The sequence below is a fragment of the Strix uralensis genome, chromosome 4 (genome assembly GCF_047716275.1).
Source record: "Strix uralensis isolate ZFMK-TIS-50842 chromosome 4, bStrUra1, whole genome shotgun sequence".
In the NCBI taxonomy this organism is placed as follows: Eukaryota; Metazoa; Chordata; class Aves; order Strigiformes; family Strigidae; genus Strix; species Strix uralensis.
Window position 1 is genome coordinate 117,624,520 of NC_133975.1, and position 25,720 is coordinate 117,650,239.

Below are 25,720 nucleotides of genomic sequence, written 5' to 3' on the forward strand. Positions count from 1 at the left end.
TACTTGTCAAGCCACGTTCAAATGTCATACTTCTTATCCCCATTGCTAAAATAAAAGTATGTAACTGCTTATATACTACAGTACAGTATATATTACATACTTACTACTGTTTAAAAGTAACATTTGAACTTTTCTTAACAGCTGTATCTGTAGCGCACACATAGAGTGGATTGCCCATTTCATTTAAGATTAGTGAACTTTTAAGGAAGCGATAAAGGCCTTTCCCTGGAGACGAATCAAACAACAATTATCAAATCTAAAATAATTCTTCAGGCATATTTGAAAGTTGTAGCCAGCACATTCCAGGAATGCTCTTACAGTGAAGGATGATAATGAAGAACCTGTTTTATGCTTTTGATTGTTTGGTCAATACTTGCTTTTCTGAGGTCTAGTCAAACAATTGACAATATATAGGGAATATCTGAGAAAAGTTGTGGCCACTCTGGATTTGGGTAATACTTGAAGAATCTCCAACAGTATCAATATTAAAGGAAATGCATCTAGACAGGCTAATCAGAAACCCAGCCCTTTAGTGTATGTATATGAAAGTCTCTGCTCTGATACTTTATAGGCAGAATCTTACGTTTTTATTAATAAGAAGTAGGATGGGTATATTGAAACTGTACCTTTTGCTTAAAAAAGAACTGATTATTCTGGCTCAACAGAGAAAAATCAGAGGCAGAATGAGGTCCAGTTCTCTCTTCATGCAAGAAAGATAACATTTTTTTGCCAAAATTTTAGATGGGATAGTAGAATTTACTTTAGATCTCTATGGCCTCATTGTTAAGAGCGTTTACAGACTGACAGCCTGAAGATCAGTTTTTCACCAAAGGAATGAATGGAATATCTATTAAATTTTTAATTTTATTTTCTATATCAGCATCTTAAAATGTTTTCACAATCCCAGTAATCCAATATTAAAAATGATAGTATTTCAGGTGAAATGCTATCATGTGTGGTAGTATGCTGCACTTCTTTCAAACAATTTTTTGGTCTTTCCTATTGAGCTATTGCTCATATCCTAGAACATTCAGAACAGTTCAGATTCTTGAACACTTGCAGGACTACCTACGATTTCTAGTATGTATCTCTATTATTCCCAATGTAGCCCAAGTTTTCAAGGAAATCTCCTATAGAAGTACTGTCATGCTAAACATACTATGGAATACTAGTTCTTTGTTTAAAGCTATTTAGTACCTCTAAAATTGCAGCACGTGAAGATGGTGGCCATGAAAACATTTTACTTTTTTTAAAGATTTAAACCCCCCAGCAAATTAACAACACAAAAACACTGCCTTTTTAATTTCCTGCGTCATCCCTTAAATCCCCTGTTTTGGCATGTTTTTAATCTTCCATGCCTGTCTCCCACTTCACAGCCCGGCAGAAACAATTGTGGGTGTGCAGGGATTTGTACCTGACAACAAAAGGAGATGTAATGATACTGGATGACAAATGGATCAGACTTCCTAGGTAAACCAATGCTGTATGATTTGACTCGGACCTGAAGAATAGGAGATTGGGATGGGGAGGAAAGAGAATCAGAAGAGGAAAGTCAGAATCTGTGCTGGCCCTTCAAAGACGTGGGTTCTTTTTCATAAAACTTTGCAATTACTATTAATTTTGAAAAATATTCTTGTGCACTCAAAACAAGCACAAATTTAAGTATCACAGAACCTGTTAAAAAAAAAATCAGTCAGGATTAAATAAACACAAGCTTTGTCAAAGCGTAGATAAAAAGCTTCTTCAGAGTAAGGAAAAGCTCCATTGCACAACCGTGCGGGACTGTAGTAGGTAAAATCAGAAACGGTCTTGACAGGCAAGTGGGGAAGTAGGTGAAATCATGAGGTATGTAGAGAGGTAATGCGTACGTGCAGGCTCTGGTGCTGGACGGGCAGGAGGGGTCAGTTTTGGCCTGGGCATCAGTCATACAAGATGGAGAACTGCTGCATTATCTTGTCCCCTGGACACCTGGACACCTATGTCGTGCCCTGTTTCCTGGACAGGGGTTATCACCACATGGCATCAGCCTGACAAAGGCCTTTCCAAACTTATTTTGGCTGAAAACACCGAGATTTTCGTACCGCTACCCTGGAGAAGTCCCCAGCTCTTGGCCCAACGCAGGCGCGGTGCCTGCTGGGAAGCGTAGTCCGTGACCTCCGGGGTGGCCACCCGAGGCGGTCACGGACTACACTTCCCAGCAGGCACCGCGTCCGAGGAGGGGCGAGGGGGGGCGGCCGTGGCGCGGCGGCCCAATGGGCGCGGGCTATGGTGGGAGGTGAGCTGCAGGGCGGGCGGGCCGCCTCGGGGTCCCTCGCAGTGCGGGAATTTCGGACGGGGCGGAAGGAGCGGCGGCCGGGCCTGGCACGGAGGAGGTATTTGAAGCCGGCATCTGCTCTTGGGGTGTGGTGTTTGTTGTTTTTTTTTTTTTTTACGAGGCGAGTTTTGGGGCGCTGTTTCGCCTCCCCTTCGGCCTGCTGTGCGTCCGCGTTGCGGCCGGGTTTTCCCGCTTCCCTCGCTAAGGAGGCTGGTGGTACCACCGGGGCCCGCTTGGGCCCTGTTCCTCCGTCTTCTCTGCTACGGGGGTAGGAAAGGCACCTTCCCTGCCTCCCCCCCCCGCCGCCCCGTCCCAGCCCGTGGCGCCGGCGACATCTCCCTGGACCGGCAGGGAGGGAGAGAATGGGGGCAGGTGGGTAAGAGCTGCCTCGGCTTCGCCCCTGGGGTCTGCTGCACCTTCACTTCCCCTGCCTTCATGGGCTGTTGGCTCTAAAGCTCCCTTTGGTGGCAGCGGCCTAAGTTGCTTTCCTTCGTGGTTGTTTTTTTTAGTGCTAAGGCGAGGTGGGGGAGGTGGAGTAAAAGCTATACTCAGTGCCATTTAGAGGTTTGTCCCCTTTAGGAACATCCCGGTTTGGCTAACAAAATACCATCTAGGCTGGCAGGCGTTCCTGAGTTTTGCTTTAAAGAAAACATGGGTTTTTTTAAAGAAATACAGACCTACAAATCACAAAATCTGCAATTTTAGGATCAGAACAAACCTGTTGTGTAAGAACTGCGCTAAACTGGTTTCTTTCTGTCAGAGGTTTTTCTTCACTTCCTATTTCTCGCCATTTGCCTTCCTTGTTTAAGACTTACTCAGTTGCGACAAGGGCGAGCCCTGTTGTTTTCCTTGGATTTCAATTTGTGCTAAGGCTTTTATTAATTCATAGGGAATCCATGGGCCCTTTTTGTCATTATCAAAAGTATAAAAGCTGTTGTGAAGCTTTCTGTAGCTATTACTGTCTCTAAAGGCTTGTGCCTTTCTCTGTCCACTTAATTCTTGGGGATAATACCCAAATGAGGTAGGATTCTTAGTGAATTTCAGAGCTGTTGATTTTTATACAGTATGCCAAACTATGAAAAAGCCGTTGAGTGTCTCACTCACGTGCATAGGTACTTGCTGGTGGTTTGGTGGTGAGGTAATTTGGAATGACAGATGATTTGGTACTTTATAGAGTTTAGTGTGTTCTTTATTGCAATAACTATCTGAGTGATGCTCAGGATTTTCAGGTGAACCTTAAATAGTCTTCAAAAGAAGAAAATGTATTATTGAGAAGGCAATTTAAAATTAGTTAGCAACACAGCAATTCCTCTTGTAAATGACCGTTTCCTATCTCTGAACAAACTGCATTCTGAAATTCTAAAGTCATCTCAGTGTGTTTAAAAAAAAAAAAATAAAAGAGCGTGTTCAGTTTGCCCAGTTTAGTGCTATTGTGATGAAATGCTTCTCATTAATTGTGGTCATCCAATGTACATCTGTTCATTTTGTCTAAGAAGAGGTATTTCTTAGGGAAAGAACTCTAGTGCCTCTTCTTCCATGAGTACCATTATTTGTCAAATGTCTTAATTGGCGGGAAATGAGATTATAGTGGTACTCAAAATGTGACACTGATAGACCAGTCACAGAATGTCCAATTTATGCAAGAAAGTCTGTTTACTATCTACCTTGCTTGGTATTACAAGTCACTGATACTTCAGGTACTTTTTTTTGGTGATCCCTCCTATGAAACAGTTCTAGATTATTCAGAAGTCTTAAAGTGTCATGTTCTTTCTCTCCCACTCCTTGAGCAACAGCTTGGTTTTGGTTTTTGTCTTTATTTCCTTTTTTGCAGGCAGACTTAGATGTCTTGCTGTGACTGATGAACAATACTAATGACACACAGATTTCAGGTCATGCTGGGACTACCTATTCATGAAGAGGAGCACAGGTCACCAGGAAGCCTTCTCTGTGTTGAGAATGAAAATAGGTCCTACTGATATAAACAACCATAAAAGTGATAATTTCTAGAGAATAAAAGAGGAGACTCAGGAAGAAACCTGCCACACTACAGAAATACTTTATTAAAAATAAATTTGATTTATATTCATTTTGGAGTTTATTGAGAATGAATGCCAACAAAAATTGAGAAGTGGCTATTCATATTTATTCGAAGAGTTCAAGTATCGCTAGAGTAGCAACCATTGCAGACATTTGTAAACATAACATCACTAATTGCACTACTGATAAAAAATTGTCTGCATATCTCAAGTACAGTGTATTCAGTTTCTTCCAAGATGTTTTATTAAGGAGAAGCAGGAAAAATAGCCTTTGTAGTACTAAGAGGCTTTTGAAGAGAGTTTAGACAAATAGACTTCTGTTATTCATACTTGTTAGTAGCAAAATCTTTGTTTTGAGCATATTGTAGCCACATAAAATGCTGCTGTTTACAATCATACACCTTGAAAATAGTTCTTGTCAGATACCTTAGCTAAGTAGGGTCAGGTCTGTTTGATACTTGAATGATAGTACAGTACTTGACATCTATGGCACTCAGTTTCCAAGGACTTCAGCATGGTTGCAGGCACTAATGAATCAAGCTTCACAATACCTGTGGGATAGAAAATATTTCCATTTACTGATGGGGTGAGGTAATTGAGGTGCAGGACAGTTAAAGGTGATTTTTTTTTTTTTTTTTTTTTTTGGTGTGTGTGAATTTTTAAAGGTGATTTTAGGGAGAAGTATACAACTTTATTCCAGTTATGCAGTGTACAGTAGGCAGTTCCATATCGTGTTTGCTGGTTCATAAATTTCCTGACAAACCCCTCACATTTTCTGTATCATGATTGAAAAGCACATAGAATGATAGAATTTGCACTAAAATGTCATTATCCTTTTCCATTATTTTTGTCTTTTTTTTTTTTTTCACTGGTTCTGTATTTTCATGCAGAAAATTTTTGCAGTCTCCAGGTGGTTTTGGTTTCAATCTGTAGAAGATCCTTGAATGAATTTATCCAAATAAATGTGAAAGCATGTGCAGCCATTGCTTAAATATTTCCATGGATAACAGCTTTTTTGCAAAAGAGTGAGTGCTTAGTATTGTGAATGCTGCCCATTGAAAGCGATCAGTGTTTGGCACCTATGGCCTACTGATAGTTTGACCAACTTGTAAGTAGGCACAGTGCCATCTTAGCAGATGGATATGAATATAGACAGCCAAGAAACCATGTATGTGTATCTAGTGTATTTGTTAAGGGCAGGGTTCCCAGCTGGGGACGTTCAAACTTATGTCCATTTTGAATTTTTGCTTTTATGGATAAAGGGAAGTTGTCATTAATATTTTTTTTTAAACTAAATACCTTCAGGCATACAATTATTGACCATGTTTAAAAAGAGAAAAAAAAAAAGAAGGAAAAAAAGAAGAGGGAAATCCCAGCTTCTTCTTTGATACTCTTGAGGAGCTATTTTAAGTAAACTTAATTCCTTTTTAAGTGAGGCTGCTATTGAGGTTCACTGTGAATGTCAAAAATGTGAAGCATATCAATAGTTTTATTTCACTGGCTTGCTAGCTTTACTGAAAAAGAGGCTGCACATTTTTCACTTACTGGGCAGTAATCTGTCCAGCATTCAAGCACCTAAGTACATTTGTCCAACTCTTGCTGGAATTATTTGTAATGACTCAGAGGTCAAGGGATGCAGTCCTTCAAGTCCTCTTCATGTCTCTTTAATTGTTCTTGAGGACAGTATGCTCATTTTGTATATGTTTTTGTATCCTTTAGGTGACAGTGAGTGTGATCTTGCCCCACATCTGAGTCATTAGGTACCGACACTGCTGACTTTTGCATTTTCCTTTACTCCTTATTTGAGTCAGTCTTGGGGCTTCAGACTTATGGTTTATTTTCTGATCACAACTTCTCCTTTGTTTTAATCCTTTTCCTGATCTGGGTGTCCTGAGAAGCTGCTTAAAGGTCTGCCGTGATCATTTTGACCTGCTCTTGTAAGTGTAAGACATCAACATGTAGCCATTCCTACCACTCTCTGTTCCTTCTGAGGAACTTGGGCAGCATTATGTTCTCATTGGTATGGTCTTAGCTGAGATAGCTGGAATTTCGTTTGGTTCTTGGAAGTCTTATTTTTCTCCTGTAGAAAATATGGAGGAAGAACCTTCCCCTGAGGCAGTACAATATGTATCATCTTGAAGATTAAAAAAAAAAATAAATGAGGTGTAGAGAGAGGAGTTTCTTGAAGGGTATGGATAAAACTGGGTAAAGTTAGTCTTAAAATTTAACTGTAAAATGTCAAAACTGCATCTTGATTATAGAGAAGAACGTTACTGTGTAGAAGTGGAAATATGGGAAAGTAATACGGAATTAAAACATCCTGTTTTGTGATAATGAGGAAGCTTGTGCAGTGTAGGTATCGATAAATACCAGTCTCTTCCGGTGATGTGGGTATTTCATACTACTGTTTTGTTGAAGTTACTCGTTTAACCCCAGTAAGTATTCAGATGTGGTTCTATGACATAGAGCTACTTCTCAGATTAATAAGGACCTGAAAAAGCAGAACTTGTCTTTGGCATGGAATCATACCCCTTCTTTTCTGTGTTTATTTTTATACCGAATGACTGTGGTGTCAGCACACAATGGGTTTAAGCCCATTGGTCTCTTTGAAATTCTTTGCTAGCTTAGTTTTTATACTCTTATGTTGGGCTGAGCCTCATATTCACTCCCCCACTCTGGCCTGGCTAACTCAGGGAGACATTTACACCACCATTTGATCCAATCGACTCAACTGTTGTTTAGCTGTTCACCTAAAACAAAGGCCACCCACTGGTCCCTTTTTTGATGAGCTAAAGTGAGCTCCTTTGCATTCTCTCCAGTGCTCCTTGGACACATCACCCTTGCCAGTCTCCTGTTCCATCCATTGTTGAGTTTTACTCAGTCACATTTGCTTTTTTCTAAGGTTAGACTTATGACTGGTTGTGCTTGATTGAGTACCATAGATTCTGAGATTTTTTTCTAGCATGTGTTATACAAGGTCTTCTGATAGTTTTTTCTTGTGAAGATTTTTGCTGTCAAATTTTTTTGTGATGCCTGGAAAAATTAGTTGTTTTTCACTTAGAATTCATGACGATGAAACTACTTACTGTATTTCTTTTAAAGTACCTTTGTAGTAGCAAATTAAACCTTAAACAATCCATGCTTTTTCATGCTTCTAGCAGATTCCTACATAAAGTAAGTCTGGTCAGTATGTAACCTCTGCTTTTTTTTCTATTTTTTCCTTTTCTTTCCTCCTCCCCGTCCAGGGAAAATGCCATATAATAAGAAGACTGCTGAAAAAAGAGCCCCTGCAAAAAGGAAACTTGCTGAAGTGTTTTCTCCGGGAGAGATTCTAGCAGATACATCAAGAAAAGAGTGGAAATTAGGTGTCCCTATAGGGCAAGGAGGGTTTGGACGCCTTTACCTTGGTAAGTGTAGTTATCTTTGATAATGCTTTATAATGGAGAATGAGATGTTTATTCTTATTCAAAGCAATGAAAAATTGACCCTAAGTTAGAAATGCAGAGTGTCTTCAAGTGATCTTTTTTACTAGAACCTGGTGTTGGAAAAAAAATGACAAGAGTAGACAGATGGTCATTGTAAGAACTGAGGTTGTATGAGATTCCAGTAGTAAAGTTCCATTTTTTTTTTAAACTAAAATCTTTATTACTTTTTAGCAGTGAAAGGATAGTTTAGTATTTATTTAAATTTGATTTTTGGTCTGTCTGAAAGAAGGTATTTTTGCGTGAGTGTCGTTATATCACAAATTCTGAACTGAAACTGTCTTTAGCATATTCTGTGGAGTCTACTGATCAGTCGGTATTTTGGCTGGTTTTGACTTTGGTGCTGCTTTTGACTTTTTCATTGCCTTGTGAACTTCTGACATGAGTCGTAGACTTTTTCTATGTAACCAGTGCTCAGAAAAAATTGAAATGTTGGACTTTACAGTTTAAAGCATCAGCACAGGTCTTGTTTTGCAATACTGTTTATTGAATTCAAGGAAACCTTTTAGTGGATAGTGTTCCATACTTAGTATCTCTGTTATTGGAACAGATGAACAGATAAGAAAAATCTTGAGGATATCTCAGGAAATGAAAAAAGCTTGATTGCCCCTAGTCATTTTCCAAACAGTTTTGAAGGGATGAAAGTTAATGTGCTCCTGATAATAAGGTTTTGTTTTGCTATGTGTTTATGGTCTTCCTCTTGGTGAAAAAGTTGCACTGAATTCATACTGAGTTGAAAAAAAAAATTAATAATCTGTCCTGCTTTCAAAATGAACAGACTGCAGCATAAGTGGATTAAGAAGAAAAACAGGACCAGTGGGTGGCTTCTTGCCAAAGAAGCTCTCTACTACTTACTCAGCCTTGCTCAATGAGCTACTAAATTTACTGAGATTGGAGTTCCAGCTCACTCAAATTGTGTAGTACTTTGTGTTAAGAATTCCAGCATTGTTCAAGCCAAAGCTTGCTCTCTGTTTGTTTCCCTATCATTTGCACAAAGCAGTGCCCCTGACTGTTCCTGTACTTTGTGCTTGCCTAACTTGATGTCCTTCTGTCACAAATATTAACAGCTTAGTAGCAACAGAAAGTCACTTTTATATGTGACATGGCAAAAGAGTAGAGGGAATGTGTTTCTCATCGTTATGTCTGTAGCTGTGTATGTTCATCACAGTCCTAGAAAATGAAAGAAATGCTGTTGAGTAGGGAAGAAGTTATTCAATAATAGAAGACCTTTATTTAGTAAACTGTCTGTTGTCCTCAAACGGAAGAGAGAATGCAAGACCATACCCATATAGAGTCATTCTTTTACCAAAGTCTGAGGTACTGATATATGTTCATGTCAATACTTAATTACTTTCTCGTTTGTTTGTCCATGCTGCATAGCAAGTAAGTGTATGTTTTGTGACAGTTTCCTCTCCTACTACTAATAAATGCTTCCTTTTTAACAGCTGATGTTAATTCTTCAAAGTCAGTTGGCAGTGATGCACCTTATGTTGCAAAAGTGGTAAGAGAGCATTTGAATCTACTTCAGAATTTGAAAATGTTTGTTCTAGAATAGCATGTGTAATTTAAAACATCTTCTGAGTGTAAGTAATACAGTTGCATAGTGCTGTTTAAAAGTAAATGTGGTGATATAGAGGAACGCTGCTGAGAATTGGGAGTCCTGTGTATGAGGGTGGATAATGGAACATCAGCAGAGCTGAAAAAGGTTCATGAAATGGATCAGATTCTGTTTCATTTGCTGCTTCCTGTAAACAGCCCAAATATCACAAAATGAATGAAATCCGGCTAGCTTTTGGAGAATTTCTGTGATTATGCAGTGAGTCTGTGTGAACTGTTGCTCACCGCTGGATGTTGGTAAGCTGACAGATGGCTTGGGAGTAGAAACAGCAAAACTTTGATTCCTGAGGTCCCTGCAGATATCAAGTCCTTTAAATGTTTTATCATAAAACACATACGTATTCTAATTGCTATTGATGGCATTGGCACATAATTTTTTTAACCTAATGATTACAGAGAAAAAGCATTGTTGGTAGCTCATTTTTATTCCATTGTAACAAATCAGCAAATTCTTTTTATTAGTTGAAATTTTCTTATGTTTTTAATCTTAAAATGAAAAAGATTTAACTCGATTTGGCTATAATTTTCTCTTCCTAAGGTATAGAGTATTTTTTCTTAAAGTTTGTTAGATTATTTTGTATAGATCCTACTACTATGTATGATTCCCTGGTAGAGTCTTAGTAAAAAACCTGGGAATATGGGAATAGCCATAGTAGATCCAGACCATTTATTATCTTGGTGGTACTTCTGGTCCTGTGACAACAGCAAATAACCAGAAAACTGTGCAAGAGCTTCACAATGTAAAAAACTAGTTCTTCAGCACAGTTCAGAACTGCAATGTTTTAATCTTTTATTTATTAAGCTATATGGCGATAGTGAAATGCTTTACTGCAATATCTGGCCGGTTATGTAAATATGGTAATACTTTTAACATTTGTTCCTGAAACTAAAAGATCAGGTTAATTTAGAATAAAATACATTTTCATTAGTATGTGCCTTTAATCTTGATATTTATATCTGCTGACTGCAGGAAATTATAGAGTACTGGTTTTGATACTGTTCAGACACCCCAAGATATTGTTGGTGATGACCCTCTTTCTGAAATGTCACTTGCTGAAGAAAGCACTGCTTACGATTCAAATGTCAAACTACCACACTTCCCACATTAGTGTACTGCTGCTGCCTTAGGTGTCTGTGGGCAGGACACGCAGACCAGGAGCGCCAGCCTGCAGCTCTTGCATGGTTGCAGCCTGCTTTTGTATGTCCAGCCTCTGCTGTGGAGGGCAGGGGGTGTCCCACCGTGCAGGAGCTGTGGCCTGTAGAGGCAGGTAACACACATTCAGGTCAGCAGCAGTGGCTTGCCTGTGAGAGGCATCGGCTCCTAATGACTGGCTCCTGCTGAGTTTGGACTGATCAGGAAGCAGAGTGCCATTTAACCTCCATGGAAGAATCCAGTTTGACTTGCTTGGAAAATCATCAGATATACATTATTTTATGCTGTGCATAATTGCTATCCTCCTCTTTCCCTGAGTTTGAAACCTGTCTACCTGCTTCTCTTCTCCACTTTGGGCTCTGAATATAGGAAGAGTTGTCGTAACTTTTGGGTTGCTCTTATACTAGATTCACTTTGTTGCAGTAATTTGTAAATACCCCCCTGCTAATCTCCCAGATGACTACTCACTTTTAATTTGTCTTTTATAGTTTTGTCTTTATGGCAATAAAGAGTAGCCCCAGTCTTTGTGCTGCCCCATAACATATTATGCCTCTACAGTCTAGTATAACGCAACTACAGATAAGGGCCTATTTTCTGATGCCTGGGTGATTCCTGGTTGATCCATCAGCTGAAGCAAAGTGGTTAACAGCTTTGAACAATTATTAGTGTTTAACAAAATATGTGCTTCTATAGTAATGTTCTTCAAATTAAGCTATTAAAGCGAAGTGGAAATTAGCTTAGTCTTTGACATATCCTCATAGTATTGATGTCTGAGCAGTACGAAATGAATCACAGTTTTTATTAAAAGAAATGCTTTTTAACATGTGGACCTTTCAGATGTCATTGTTCAGGAGTGGATGCAGAGTTTAATAACACGTCATTAAATTGCTGACTGAAAAAGACCAGAATTCTTAAAATACCACGTGAAGAAACTTGTTGGGTTTCGACACATACACAATAATCTCTTTCATTATGATATCTTTTCTAATTAGACTTTAATTTCAGTTTTGTAAATCATATGTTTAGAATGACCCTGGGCATAAAGTTGTAGAAATTTGTGTTTGAAGTCTTGTAAGATGACTAGTATGGCAAATATTGGACATCATTACATGATACTTTTTAACATAGCGTATGCATTTATTTATCTGTATATAGCATTAATGGTATTATGGGGAAACAGCTTCATAGTCAACATGAAGATCTGTTTTGTGGTTAAATCATTTATCCATCCCCTCAAGTATGAAAAGATACGAGATTTTTAGCATTTGGTCTGACTAGAGTAAGATACATTTTTTTTTTTCAGCACTGAGACATAATTTTTTGTGGAATAATTTATTTAAAGATAAATATTTTAAGAATTTTTAACACCTACAGGTTTTTGCTATATTTTAGTAAGAAAATAACATTCTTCAAACCTGTGTGCATTGAATCAAAATAATATGTATAATTTATATTCTAATTTTGAGTATTAATGAATTATGCTACACAGAAACAAGTGAATAGGTCACGTAACATTTGTCTGAGATAGCTGCAGTATAAGATTTCAGCTATTTAACTCTTCTCCTCTGTACATGTAACCTCTATATCACTAATTTGTTTTGATAAATAAACTAACTGAAAGTAGATATGCATGTACCAAACTTTATGTGCATTGATCAGTTGGTCTAGTTGTGAGTTTTTTTTCAGGTTCATGACTTAAGTCTGAACATTGATCCCAGAAGGAGGGGCAGGAAAACTGTTACTTCTGCTTCATTGTTTATCAGGGCAATACTGCTGGAGAAGTTGCAGTGGAGATAGGCAGTAGCTTTGTAATCAAGTGTCCAGGCCTAGGAGTGGTGCCTAAGCTGGTATCTGCTCTCATTCTGACTGATCTTTTTACTCTGCCTCTGAGCCAGTATATCCGATGCACACTAAAGCCCATGTTCATCAGCGTATTTGATCTCTGTGTTGCTTCGTTAATGTGGGACAGCAGTAAACCTCTATTAGCTGAGTGGTACAGTCTGGCCTTTAGTAATTATCTGGATCACTACATCTGCATTTAAAAGTTAAAAACCATTTAAGATTGATGTTATATATCTTGGAGCCTTTGCTAATATCATGACTGTATTTCTGGGTTTCTTTGCCAGTAATCTCATACTTTTTTTGGTTAGATTTTTTTAAGTGTAGGATATTCCATAACAGGTATTTTCGCTGAGATAGAATGAATTTGGACATATGTGAGTAACTAGACTAAAATAAATTGCTTAAGCTTATCTCAAAATCAATCACTTAAAAATTGCAAGAGTTGAAATAACTTTTTTTTATTTTCTGCGCTAAGTTCTGGAAATGTAGAGTCAAGGTTTCTGCCCTTTTGCATACTTGCAGTATTTCAAAGCTTTGGTGTTTTCAAATCAATTTCTCTCTTGCACTTCACTTGTAATGTGTGGTTTCCATAGATTTGTCCCTAGAAAATGGGACTTGAAATACCTTATGTTAGCTTAAATACAAGGCAGACTCTGAAGTCAAAATAGGTGTCATTCTTCTAATTTAGTTTAAGAGAAATTGTGAAATCCTCTGTAATTTTTACCTTGATCCACTAATGTATGAAGGGAACAAAATACCTTATGTTCAGGAAGACTAACTTTTCTTAAGATTTTTCCATCAAATCATTTCAGATGTTATTTTAGGCTCACTAATGTCTATTTCAACTGATGAAATCCAGCTTTAATCTGGAAAATCTGAGATAATGAATGTTGTTTAATGTTCTCTGGTAAACTTTTCCTGCCACTTATTGGTAATTTTTCTATACATTTCAATTAATTTGTTGTTCTTTAATCTGTTGTTATGGGAAAGGATTCTTTGATGCCCTTAATGTGAAGGAATTTATAATAAAAATTTTAGAGCCAACCTTCTCTTACAAAAGGATCGTATTCTATTGAATTTATGAGCACGGGGTAGAATATTTTTATAGGGTGAATGTTACATTTTGTGAGCTTTTAATAATTATTAGGCATTAACACAGCAGTTTTTAACTAATTTTAAATTGTCTTAAAGGAACCCAGCCAGAATGGACCTCTTTTTACTGAGTTAAAGTTCTACATGCGAGCTGCTAAGCCAGATGAAAGTAAGCAGTCTATTAAAATGTTTTTAATGAACTACAAGCATTTAGGAAAATAGACCCAACAGGAGTAAGGTCGAACTTTTAAGAGAATCTTTAGGTCATTTTCAAAATTATTTTTAAATGATTGAAATCTAATCCAGACATATAGTAAAATTAGGGTTTTTCTGTAGGATGTTCTTTATAGTTGTGTTGATGGTATTGTCTAAATTGAAACTTTAGTTGAATCTCTGTCCCTGCAATGGATGCATCGTTACCTTTCCAGTATACTTTGCATACAGATTTCCATGAAATAAGCAGCTCACATGTATGCAGAAACTGTAAGTGATGCGAGTACTTCCTTCTTACATAAGTGTCTACTGATGCGAATTCATGAATTTACCTTTGTTTGTATTTTCAGTTCAGAAGTGGACTAAATCCCATAAACTGAAATATTTAGGTGTACCAAGATACTGGGGTTCTGGCTTGCATGAAAAAAATGGAAACAGGTGAATATATATTTCGTTGGCATATACTGGGATTTATTTCATCCACAACCACTATGCCTTTTAACCTAATTTACTTTATAAGATGTGTTTACCACCTATCTTCATGCTGTTCATTTCTGCTACGAAGTTTCATGTTCATAACAGGGTGTGTTTAAGGAATAAATAGATAAATTTTAGTTGCTACTTGTATTTGTGTCTATTATATTCTTTGTGATTTAGTTTCCATTTGTCTTGAACATAGCTGTAATACAGTGATGCTATATATGAAGCTTTTCATATGTGAATTAAAGTTGACTGCTAATGTGTAAGTCTGAATAATATGACTACCTTTAAAGTTTTTTCTTGTGTGGTGTGCAATTAAAGAGTATTTTCACTCACACATATAAAGGACTTAGTGCTCTCTATAAATCTATTTTATTTTCCCTAGGGATAGTTTTTTTTGCTTTATCTGTGAGCCAGAATAATTGCTAGTCTCATGTTAAATTTGTCTTAAGTCTAGAGATAGTTTTTAATATTGTTGCATGTCATAAAGGGTTTTTGTAACTTGGTCTTGAATGTTATGCCTGTTTATGTAACAGTCCTTGTTTCCTAGTAGGCTTTCTCTATAAAGCTATGCTGCAAAGGAGTTCTAGTAGTTCTCTGGCAGCTTATAGTAAGTCAGGCTTTTTTGTGTGCACCACTACATAGGGAAGTTGGTATGTATGCCCTAGTATGTCAGAAATATCATTGTTTCAGTAGATCCTCAACTTTAAAACAATCTAATGTAAAAGCAGCATTAATTTTGAGAGGCAAAAGGAAATAGAGCAAAATTATATTTTTTTCCCAAATAAACTTTTCTTTCCATTCGGTCTTTAATGCGTGAGATTCTTTAATAAAGCTACTGTGAGCTTTTACGGTAATGGAACTAGTTTGGCTGTAGCAGTGAGTATCAGAACACCTTTGGCAAGTGAGATTTTTGGCTTTAATAATAGGTTAAAAAAAAGGTTGTAATCGATTTCAAGAAACTAACTTTTTTAAAGTAACCATGTTAAGTCACTTATTTATAAAGTAAAAAATGTATTTCAGTAAGTAATTGGTGCCTGGTTTTACCTATAGTGAATTACAATACAGATATATTTTTCTCTGTGGGTACTTGTTTTTGTATTGCATAACTAGCCAGGAATAAAAACTAGTTCTTTTGATGGACGAACTTTTGACTAGGTGATATAAAAAAGTTAAGAATTTATGTACATAAAATAAGTCACGTATTTCCCACATATTTGTGTTCTGTGTACCTGCAGTTTATCTTTTGTGAGAGATGTTTTCAATCAGTAATTTGTGCAATTAACACATAGATAAAATACTTTCCTGAGTACAATTCAGTAACTTTGTTGTTTTTTTTTTTCCTTGAATTTAGTTACCGATTTATGGTAATGGACCGATTTGGTAGTGATCTTCAGAAAATGTATGAAGAGAATGCAAAGCGATTTTCCCATAAAACTGTACTACAATTAGGCCTGAGAATAGTAAGTTTAAAAAAACAGATGATATTTTTTACAATTTGGCTTCTCCATGTAAGTCTTTCAGTTAAATCAAACTTTTGGGCTGAGTACAGGTCCTCTGCTGGATGGAGCTGGGTACTGCATTTATATGACTATTTTGTTTTATTAGCTTGATATTCTGGAGTACATCCATGAGCATGAATATGTGCATGGAGACATCAAGGCCTCAAACCTTCTTCTGAGTTACAAGAACCCTAATCAGGTATTTCTGATGCATTTTATTCCTCATGTTTGAAACCTATTTGACAACACATGGAAGTGCTTTGAACCAGTGAAATCTAGCAGAAGCTCATTTTTAAAAATGTCTGTGGTAACAGTATTTCTGCTTGCCATTTATATCTAGTTAATATTCTACGATTTTTTTATGCATTTTGCTGGACAGTTATAAAATTGACTATTTGCCCTAAATAATATTCTAGAGAAATTCTCGAGATTAAAAAAAAAGACTCTCAGATAGGCATTTGCAGGTGGAAGCTTAAAATTATAGCACAGTAGTAAATTATGTTTGCCTGTCTGCATTGTTGTCTCTCTCATTCCTTTGTTGAAATCTATCAGATAAGTGTACTGTTACTTGGAAAAACTGGTCTTTAGTGTGTTGATTGTTCCACCTGATTTACAGAAGTCTTTCATTTTTCTGCATTTTTAACTTTCTTTACTATTCAAACGATGCATATTAGAGTTTCAGAATTATGTATGTCTTCCTACCTAAATGTTTTAGCTCATGAAATAAGTAAAATAATCTCAGTTCTCTTAATATAGCTGTGGTATTAGTGAGAAGTAGTGGTATGTAGTAGTGTTCAAATGGGACAGCTGACTTTAAAGAGGGTAGGACAGTAAGTGTACTTATAATTCTATGAACATTACCTCTTTTCTTTTTTCTTTTTTTTAATTTATTCCTACTGGTAGTAACTGACGATTTTACTGTACTTGTCCTCTGCATCAGTAAGAAACTACTTCCAGATCAGGCTGCTATATGGAAAACAACAAAACCTATCTGACACGTTGTTCTAAAATCATATCTAGTAATCTCAATAAAGCACTGAGAAAGGATCATTTAAAGTCAAAAACCTCAGTTTTTAATTACATTTATTATTTGCATATTTTTTGTATTTATATTTCTTTAATTTTGGAATTCTTTGTGAAAATAACTAGGTGTACTTGGTGGATTATGGACTTGCTTACCGATACTGTCCTGAAGGAGCTCACAAAGTATATAAAGAAGACCCTAAAAGGTGTCATGATGGAACTATTGAATATACCAGTATTGATGCACACAAGGGTGTTGGTAAGGATGTAAAACTTTGTTCTCAGCAATAGGCGTTTGTGCATCCTTTTTATAAACTCAAAAGACTTTATTTGCTGCACTGAGTTTTGTAAACAACCAGGTTTCTGAATCCATAAAAATACCTTTTTCTTCTCTATGGACCATGCTGGCATTTTTATTTTTTTCCATTTACTAACTTTTACATTGATACTAATTTACTGTATTTTTAATGTAACTTCCTTAAATAGATTTCCTCAACTTATAAAGACTCTTAAGATGTTTAGTGTATTGCTTTTTATTAGCTAAGTAGAAATGGAATAGTGCTTATAAGATCTTGATAAAAAAACAGGCCCTGTTTTCAGCAGATAGTTTCTGTTATCAACAGAATATTGTTCCTTCATATTTTGCAAAGATGCACAATATTCTTTATCTTGTTTATGGCTTAATATTTGTTATTTTTAAACAAAACTTCATTTAATTATGAAATATTTCATAATTTTGCCTGTAGTCACTGAGTATCAAGAGTCAAGAAGTGAGAAAAGGTTTAATGTGGAAAGGACAGGTCTATGACTGATTAAACACTGAGGATTTGTAGTGAACGCCAATTTTTTCTTAAATTTTGTTTTATTAGCATAAAAGTGTGTCCTGCAAAAATATCAGTTGTTGAAAATTATTATTTACTTCAGGATGAACTGTTGCACCTATGCTTAAATGACTTGATTTGCCTATTTATACTGCTAGTGTAGTCTGTGGTCAATGTACATGTGGATGGTTTTTGGGGTTTTTTAGCAAGGGTTAGGGATCTGATCTGTTATTGTCCTCTGTTCAGTTTTCAGGCCATGTAAAATATTTCAGCATTGTGGAATATTTTTTTCCAGGAGATGGGGTTTTAGCACTATTACCTTTTTATAGAAGAAAGGAAGTAAAAACTGTTTTGAACAGAAAGTCAATCACTTCACTAACTTGCTCTATTTTTTCCACAATCGGAGTACTTAAAAAGCTTCCCAAATTGGGATAAGTGCAGCATGGCATATCCTTCAGTAGAAGAAAGAGCTTGATAAAGGATTTGAAAATGAAGTTATCCTTCCAGATGTAGGAACAATATTTTTTTTCCTTTCTTGTTTTCACGCTAAAATAAAGAAATAAGTAACAGATACAGTAGTGTTACATTGTTAGCATTAGCTTTCTATTGTCTTAACATATTTACAAATTTTAACTGTTGTTAAACTATTCGTGCTTTATCTGCTCTTGTGGTTCTTTTTTTATCTGTGCAAATATATTTAGCACCATCGAGACGTGGTGATCTGGAAATCTTGGGCTACTGTATGATTCATTGGCTTAGTGGCCATCTACCATGGGAGGATAACTTAAAAGATCCAAATTTTGTTAGAGACTCAAAAATCAGGTGAGAAACTACTTGTTTTCTTTCTCTTTTGAAATAAAAAATAGGAATGACTATGTCTTGATGTAGAAATGCTTTGTACTTTCAGTATGTGCCCTTTGGTGAGTAGGCTATTGTTTTGTATACCCCCCCAGTTTCCCTTCATTGTGTCTCATGTATCCTTGGCTTGTAATTAGACTTGTACTGTTCTACTCTGTCGTCTTTTGCATGTGTAAGATGCTTGTTTATCCACTGCAGTACTGTCACTTTAGAATACTGCCATGGTTAAGCCAAAAAACACTCTTACCAGAGACAGAACTGAAGCATGGGGTATGAGGGGCTTTTATAAATTTTTTTTTTTTTGGTCCGTCTCCCTCACTGTTACATTCCTTTTTCTTCCTCCCACCCCCACGTAACCCTCTCATGTTAGATGTTTAATATTGTTGTGTTTTAACCCCAGCCAGCAACTAAGCACCATGTGGCCACTTGCTCACTCCTCCCCTCTCCCAGTGGGACAGGGAGGAGAATTGAAAAAAAGTAAAACTCATCGGCTGAGATAAGAACAGCTTAATAACTAAAAAAAAATATAATAATAACAATAAAATATAATAGTAATTACAATAATTAGAACAAAAAGGAATATAACAAGAAGAGGTAAATAAAACCCAAGACAAGTGATGCACAATGCAATTGCTCAGCACCTGCTGACTGATGCCCAAGCAGCAATCCTCCCCTCCTGGTCCACTCCCTGCAGTTTATATACTGAGCATGATGTTCTATGGTATAGGATATCCCTTTGGCTAGTTTGGGTCAGCTGTCCTGGCCATGGTCCCTCAAAGCTTCTTGCACACCTGCTTGCTGACAGAGTATCAGAAACTAAAAAATGCTTAACTTGTTGCTTAGTAGGGCTTATTCTAACTAAAACATCAATGTGTTATCAACATTGCTCTCACACTAAATCCAAAATACATCACTGTACCAGTTGCTAGGAAGAAAATTAACTCTATCCCAGCTGAAAACAGGACCAATATGAAGAAAGCTGTCTCAGCACAGCAGTTTCTGTCTCATTAACAAGTATTTTTATCTGACTTGTAACACTTTGGCCTCCATCACTGTTAGCGAAGCTCCACCTCTTCCCCCCAGATATGGTTTTGGCAGGGGATCTCCTCTGAATAATATCAGCTAGAGAAGGAGTTCTCTAGCAGGAAGAGGTGAGAGCATTGGTACCTGAGGGTTTAAAATGGACTGGTTCTTTTCCTTCAGTCTTCTACTTGCTTGCTTTTATAGGAATCAAAAACTGTTGAAGAAAAATTTACCATATTTCAGATAGGCTGTCTGGCATTTGTCAGGTTCTCAAATGTACTGCACTCATAAAAATGGCTGTATTAAGTCATACCAAAGGTTTATGTAGCAGTGTTTCCAGTCTCTGACAGTGGCCCAAGCTTAGGTACTTAGGAAGTCTGTCAGAACAGGCAAAAACTCAAACTTTGAAAGAAATAATAGTTGTGAACAATTTTGTTTTTCAGATGTAGAGATAATATTTCAGTTTTGATGGACAAATGCTTTCCTGGGAAAAATAAACCAGGTAAGAGGAACTGTTTTAAATTAAAATACTTGGATTTGGCCTGTTACATTTTTTACGATTGACTGTTTTCTTCATTGCAATGAATGTGTAAAAAAAGTGATGCTGTCATCACTGCGTAATGAACCTCGGTATAATTTTTTTCTAAAATATGTTGTAGTAAAGTCATAATTATGAGTTTATAAATAACCATTTAAAAAATAGCATAAGTAGTACATGCATAACTTCTGACTTTTGTGGTAAAAATGAATGATTAAAATGTTTACAAATAGAAATTAATTGGAGGTACCATTTCTTCAGATGCAATAGCCAAATACATGGAAAAGGTGAAGCTACTGAGCTATGAAGAGAAACCTGTTTATCAGCATTTCCAAGAAATACTTCTGCAAGGTCTTAAGGCCATTGGGCAAAAAGATGATGGAGTACTTGACTTTGGCTTGTTCGAGAATGGAGACTCACAAACAAATCCCATGCGAAAGGTCTTTACTCAAATTTATGTCAGCTTTTAATGCTTTTTTTTTTTTTTAGCTAAATAAGAGTTAAAGTGGTGCTGGAAGTAGGTGTCATAACTGCATCTAGTAGGAAATAAGTAAATAGTGAAATGTTTAAGTCCTACTCTTACGCATTATTTCTCTAATTTAACTTCACTAATCATTATTAAAACTTAATACATAATGATGTTTATAGGTGTGCTTTCATAATAGATAATATCTTGGATAACAGAATGTGTGTATATAGTTGTAATGACATTTGAACAGATGAACATTCAGTTAATTACTTATTTTCCTTAAATTGGTTAAAACTCCAGATGGGTCAAAATACATGTAAGGTCAAATAAGTCTAGTTTTTGTTTCATATTAGTTTCCTTTCTGTGACTAGTTCAAAGCTTAGTTTTAAGTATATATCTTTATGCCAAGTATTTGGTTCTGGAATTCACATATTGAATTCACTGTGATCTAATATGTTATTTATGAGTCTGAAGTATAGTGGTGGGCTAGGGGTATTTTATTCCTTGTATTTAAGAAGCGTTTAAGGCTAGATTTGGACTCCCATTTGAATACAGCGTAAGAACCTTTTAAGTCTTAGGGAAATTGTGTGTTAAAACGTTTTTTAAAAAGACGTAAAAATGGTCAGATAATGGAACAAGAAATCATAGAATCATGGAATGGTTTGAGTTGAAAGGGACCTTTAAAGGTCAATCTAGTCCAACCCTCTTGCAGTAAGCAGGGACATCTTCAACTAGATCAGGTTGCTCAGAGCCCCGTCCAACCTGACCTTGAGTGTTTCCAGGGATGGGGCATCTGCCACCTCTCCGGGCAACCTGTTCCAGTGTTTCACCACCGTCATTGTAAAAAATTTCTTCCGTATATCTAGTCTAAATCTCTCCTCTTTTAGTGTAAAACCATTAGCCCTTGTCCTGTCACTACAGGCCTATTATTATTATTATTTTTATCCTATACTTCAAACTGCATTTATTACTTGTTTATTTTCATTTGTTAATAACAGCTGGGCACTTTATTGGTTCCTTTAGTGTGAACAAAGGAACTGAGAATTATAATACAGAATAATAAATAGTACAAGAATTTTGCCTGCTTACTGACATGATCAGCACTGTGTTAAAGATGGGCAAAAAAGCACAAAAGAAAAAAAGCTGTAGCGTTTTAACGTCTTCTGAGGATATATGTTCAGCTTTTCTTCTTCTTGCCCAGTAAATAGTACTTTGGCTAAAATCGTACAGCCATGGTCTTTATACTAATATTTTCTGCTGAACTGAGTGTAAAGATCTGTCCAAAAGGGGAGTTCATTAGCATAAATTCTTCTGCTCCCCCTGTGGATCAACATGGCTTGAGACCTGTGTTTTGGGGGGAAAAAAAAAAATTTTTAATGGTTGGCTGGTTTCTTTGCTGAGTAAGTTGGCGTGCTGCAGAGCCAACATCTGTGACCTTTAATGTCCTTGACCAATAGAGATAGCTGGTGCACATTTTCAATGGAATAAAATTTCAAAAATCTTACTACTTTAGCCAGTATCAGTCAAGATCATTCCCCAAGGGTGGGATAGTACTTTTCTTACTAGCATCAATTAGGATTTAGCTTTTACATTGGATTTGGGAGGGGGTGGGGTGTTGTGGGTGGGTTGTTTTTTTGTTTGGAGAAGGTTTGGGTTTTTTTTACTTTGAGGAACCATATGCATAGTCAGCTTGCTCAGTTGTCACAAATATGTTCAGGCGCTTACATAAAACAATGAGTGTTACTGGCCCATTTAAACAAGTGTTTTCAGCTGTCTGCTTCATATTGCAGTGGACTTCATGCTAGCTAGTCATGCCAGCTACTGCTAGAGTGTCCAGACAGAGTAAGATTGGTTGCTTGAAATGAATTTGACATAGCCTGCTTGCTTTTGACCAAATACCAGGTTGAGTCTTCCTTCTATGTGGGATTTTCTAGGCCTTGTAACAGCTGTGGGTGTAGGCTAGAGTAGAATAATAATTGTGTCAGTCTTCCTTCCAAGGGTGTATTTTGCACTTCCAAGAATGAATGGAAGGACAGTCTCCAGAAGGATGTTTTCCTTCCCAGAATATATGTTTGGGAACTCATGCTACTATGTTTTTTGTCCAGGGAGTATCGGACACTTAGTTACACAGAGGAGGAGAGGAAGAACATAGAATGCTAATTAATTTTATGTATTTTCAGCTGTGCCAGGAAGCTCAACTTGATGACTGTTTTAAAGATAAGCTCCAGATTCCAAACTCTGTTAGAAACTGCTTTCCATAAAGATAATTTACCACTGATCAGTAGAGTAGCATCTTGCCTCTGAAAGCCAGTATCTTCTAGCACATGCTGAATTTCTTTTGGCATGCTTAATGTCTAATTTGGAGAAGAAAAATACAGTCTGGCATCCACCCTTGAGAAGATGGTAACCTCTAATATAGAGTATTTATGACATTTCGGCTGTACTGATCTTTTAATCACAACAAGTCCTAAGACACCTACTCTTCAATTTCTTTGGGGCAATCTACCATAATACTTTCTTAAAACTGTTATTTGATGTTCTGAAGTTATGCTGTTTCATATCTAAGACAATATTTCTAGCTTCTGTGTAAATAAATTCTTAGAATGTAGGATTCTCCTGTGCTTTCAGCTTGTGTAGCTAATGGAGCCATGATGTGCATTGTATGTTGTGTATAAGCACGCTTGTTCTGGAATCTCAGTCATTCTCTAGTATTAGTATCTGGCTAAAACTCACAGATGTATGCTATGTTAAAAATTAACATTTTATTTTCTATATCATGACTCAAGTTTCCCCAGATGTATAAGTAAATGAAATGCAGTCCACAATTGTGCTGGAGGTTGGGATTTGGTAGTTGTTTGGTTTTTTTTTCTGTATAGTAAGTGCACGTTGGTGTTTGTGTGTCATATTTTATAATAGTTCTAACAAAACAAGAAGCTGACAGTACCATGTGTTGAAGGAAGTACCTGAGCCCTTGACTAAATTATTTAGGGCAAGGACTGCATCTTTTGTTTAGTGCTGAAGAGTTGCTGGGAAATACTGGGAGTAAACTAAACTGGAAAAATATGGGTCTTAGTGATTTGTGGTTCCTTCTAATGTTTCAAATGCACAGGTGTTGCTTTTGTCAGATGAATGCTGTCTGATTTCTAGTGCTATGTAATTTACCTGCATCAAGATTAAGAAACCACTTTTTATTAAATAAGATTGGAAACAAGATAAATGTATTTTGCTTTTTTGTGTAGTATGTATTGGATATCTGTTTTTCTGATGAGCGTTTAAAATGTTTTCTAGTACAATTGGGAGGAATGCATTATCTCTCATATAAAAGGAGTACAGCGCTGAAATAGTCCTCCTTAATTTTGGTCAGAATGAACAAAAGTGTCTGTGTTTATTCCTGCCTAATGCATCACAAATCTGCTGACATGCTAACCTTGGAGTCTTGGCTGGCGGTAATCAGTCCTGTGCACCGGCAGGAAAGATGTACCTAATGCACTCCATCAGTGCAGTTTGCATATGGAAGTTCTCACAGGGGAGCTGCCCTGTGCCAGCTGAGGGTTACCTGCCCACTGCAGTTATTGTATGTAATTATCGAACCAATCTGTTCAGCCCAGCAGGGTTTAGATGGTAATCATGAAGCAACACTTTGGAAAGGAAAGATGTAATGCACTCTCCCCTTCTCTCATGAGCTATGTGAAGTTGTAGCCACTTTTAAAGCTGTATTAGTAAAGCTCTAGTCTCAAACAATTTAAAAAAAAAAAAAAAAATCCAAACAAAAACCAAACCCACACAAACCCCCCCAAAAACCTCCCCCAAAAACCAGAAAATGTAAGCTCCTCCAGTTTTCATGAAAGTTGGCTATGTCTGATACAGATAGAGGTCAACTCATCCTTTGCAAAATTAATGTGGTTTTAAAAAAAAAGTCTTTCCATAACCATGTTACAAATACTTTTCAGTAGTAAGATTAATTGTAATACACAACTAATAACAGTTCTATCAGTTTAGAGGTTTTAAGATAATGTACCTTGAATAGAGTTCAGATTTCCCAAGTACCTCTCTTTGAAACAGAACCCGTAGTTGCTATTAGAAAAAAATAATAATGTATTGTCAGTGGGTGTTAGCTACTTTTAAGCTGTGCAAAGAAAGCCTTAAGAAGTTAAGATCCAGGTAAACTTGAATTTAATGAGGTGTAATTGCTTTTTTTTAAAAGCAATTAACATCAACTTTGGATAAAATGTTTTTCTGTGTTTTTTTTAAGATTTTTCAGGTTGCTCCTTTTGTAACACTTATTCAGTGTTACATAAATAAAAAAACAGGTTTTGGACATAAAAACTCGTGTTTTAATACATTAAAATTTCAACTCCTAATGTGATCTGCAGATAGGGGAACTGAACTTTTAAATTGTCTATTGCCTAGTGCTAGTATTCTTGCATTAATATATGAATAAATTTTCTCTACAACTGGAGATGTCTTATAATATATTAAGAAATAATGCTTAAAATGGGGGAATTCCTTGTGAAGAGATTTTCTACTTTGTATGGTCTTTTCTGCTCTTGAGTTCAGTTACTTTTTTTTTTTTTTTCAGAAAAGAAGAAAGGCAGCAGCTGCAGCCAGTGAGAACACTGAAGCAGAAATGGAAGGTATGTGATGAGAAAATTCATGGGTCAATACAAAGATGGGGACATTGTTTACCATTTACTTTTGTGGGCAAAACAGATTCAACTTGGGGAAAAAAAATTATTGCCAATTAAAATAAATTTGGGTGGTGACAAAGGAAAACACTAAAACACCACGTTTTCTTCCCCTTCTCCCAAGCTCAACTTCTTCACTGTAGACTCCTCTACCCCACTGCCTGCGTGGTGGAGGGGGGATGTGGAGTGGAAGTGTGTTATGGTCAATACATAGCATTTTCCCTCTGCTGTTCCTGCTTCCTCACATTTTTTTCCCTTGGTTCAGTGTGGGCTCTCTTTTGGGCTGCAGTCCTTCAGGGGAAAAAAATGTGGTTCACTTCCTTCAGGAAGTATCCATCTGCTCCAGTGTGGGCTCACACGAGTTGCAGGGGATATCTGCTCCATCCTGAGTCTTTCATGAGCTACAGGGAGTATCTGCTCTGGTGCTGTGGAGCACCACCTCCTCCTCTGACCTTGGTGTTCCCTCTGCTGTTTTTCACTCTCCTCCCCACACTGCCACCCCCTGCCTGCCTGTCCAGTGTTTTTGCCTGTTATTAAATGTTTTCACAGAGCTGTCACAAACAAGTTGGACT

General features: G+C 36.8%; 1 protein-coding gene across 4 annotated transcripts in view; it reads left to right on the top strand.

The window, feature by feature from the left end:
* Positions 1 to 2,272: 2,272 nt before the first annotated feature.
* VRK1 (VRK serine/threonine kinase 1) overlaps positions 2,273 to 25,720 on the top strand; it is a 34,629-nt gene continuing 11,181 nt past the window's right edge. Inside the window, exons 1-12 of one of the 4 annotated variants that reach the window (XM_074868747.1) lie at positions 2,273 to 2,372; positions 7,596 to 7,757; positions 9,278 to 9,333; positions 13,636 to 13,705; positions 14,100 to 14,187; positions 15,584 to 15,692; positions 15,838 to 15,930; positions 16,881 to 17,013; positions 18,277 to 18,397; positions 19,900 to 19,958; positions 20,256 to 20,434; positions 25,043 to 25,097. In XM_074868747.1, coding sequence (XP_074724848.1) covers positions 7,601 to 7,757; positions 9,278 to 9,333; positions 13,636 to 13,705; positions 14,100 to 14,187; positions 15,584 to 15,692; positions 15,838 to 15,930; positions 16,881 to 17,013; positions 18,277 to 18,397; positions 19,900 to 19,958; positions 20,256 to 20,434; positions 25,043 to 25,097 — 1,120 coding nt within the window. In that variant the 5' untranslated portion in view covers positions 2,273 to 2,372; positions 7,596 to 7,600. The other 3 variants (XM_074868748.1, XM_074868745.1, XM_074868749.1) reach the window with 3 other exon arrangements.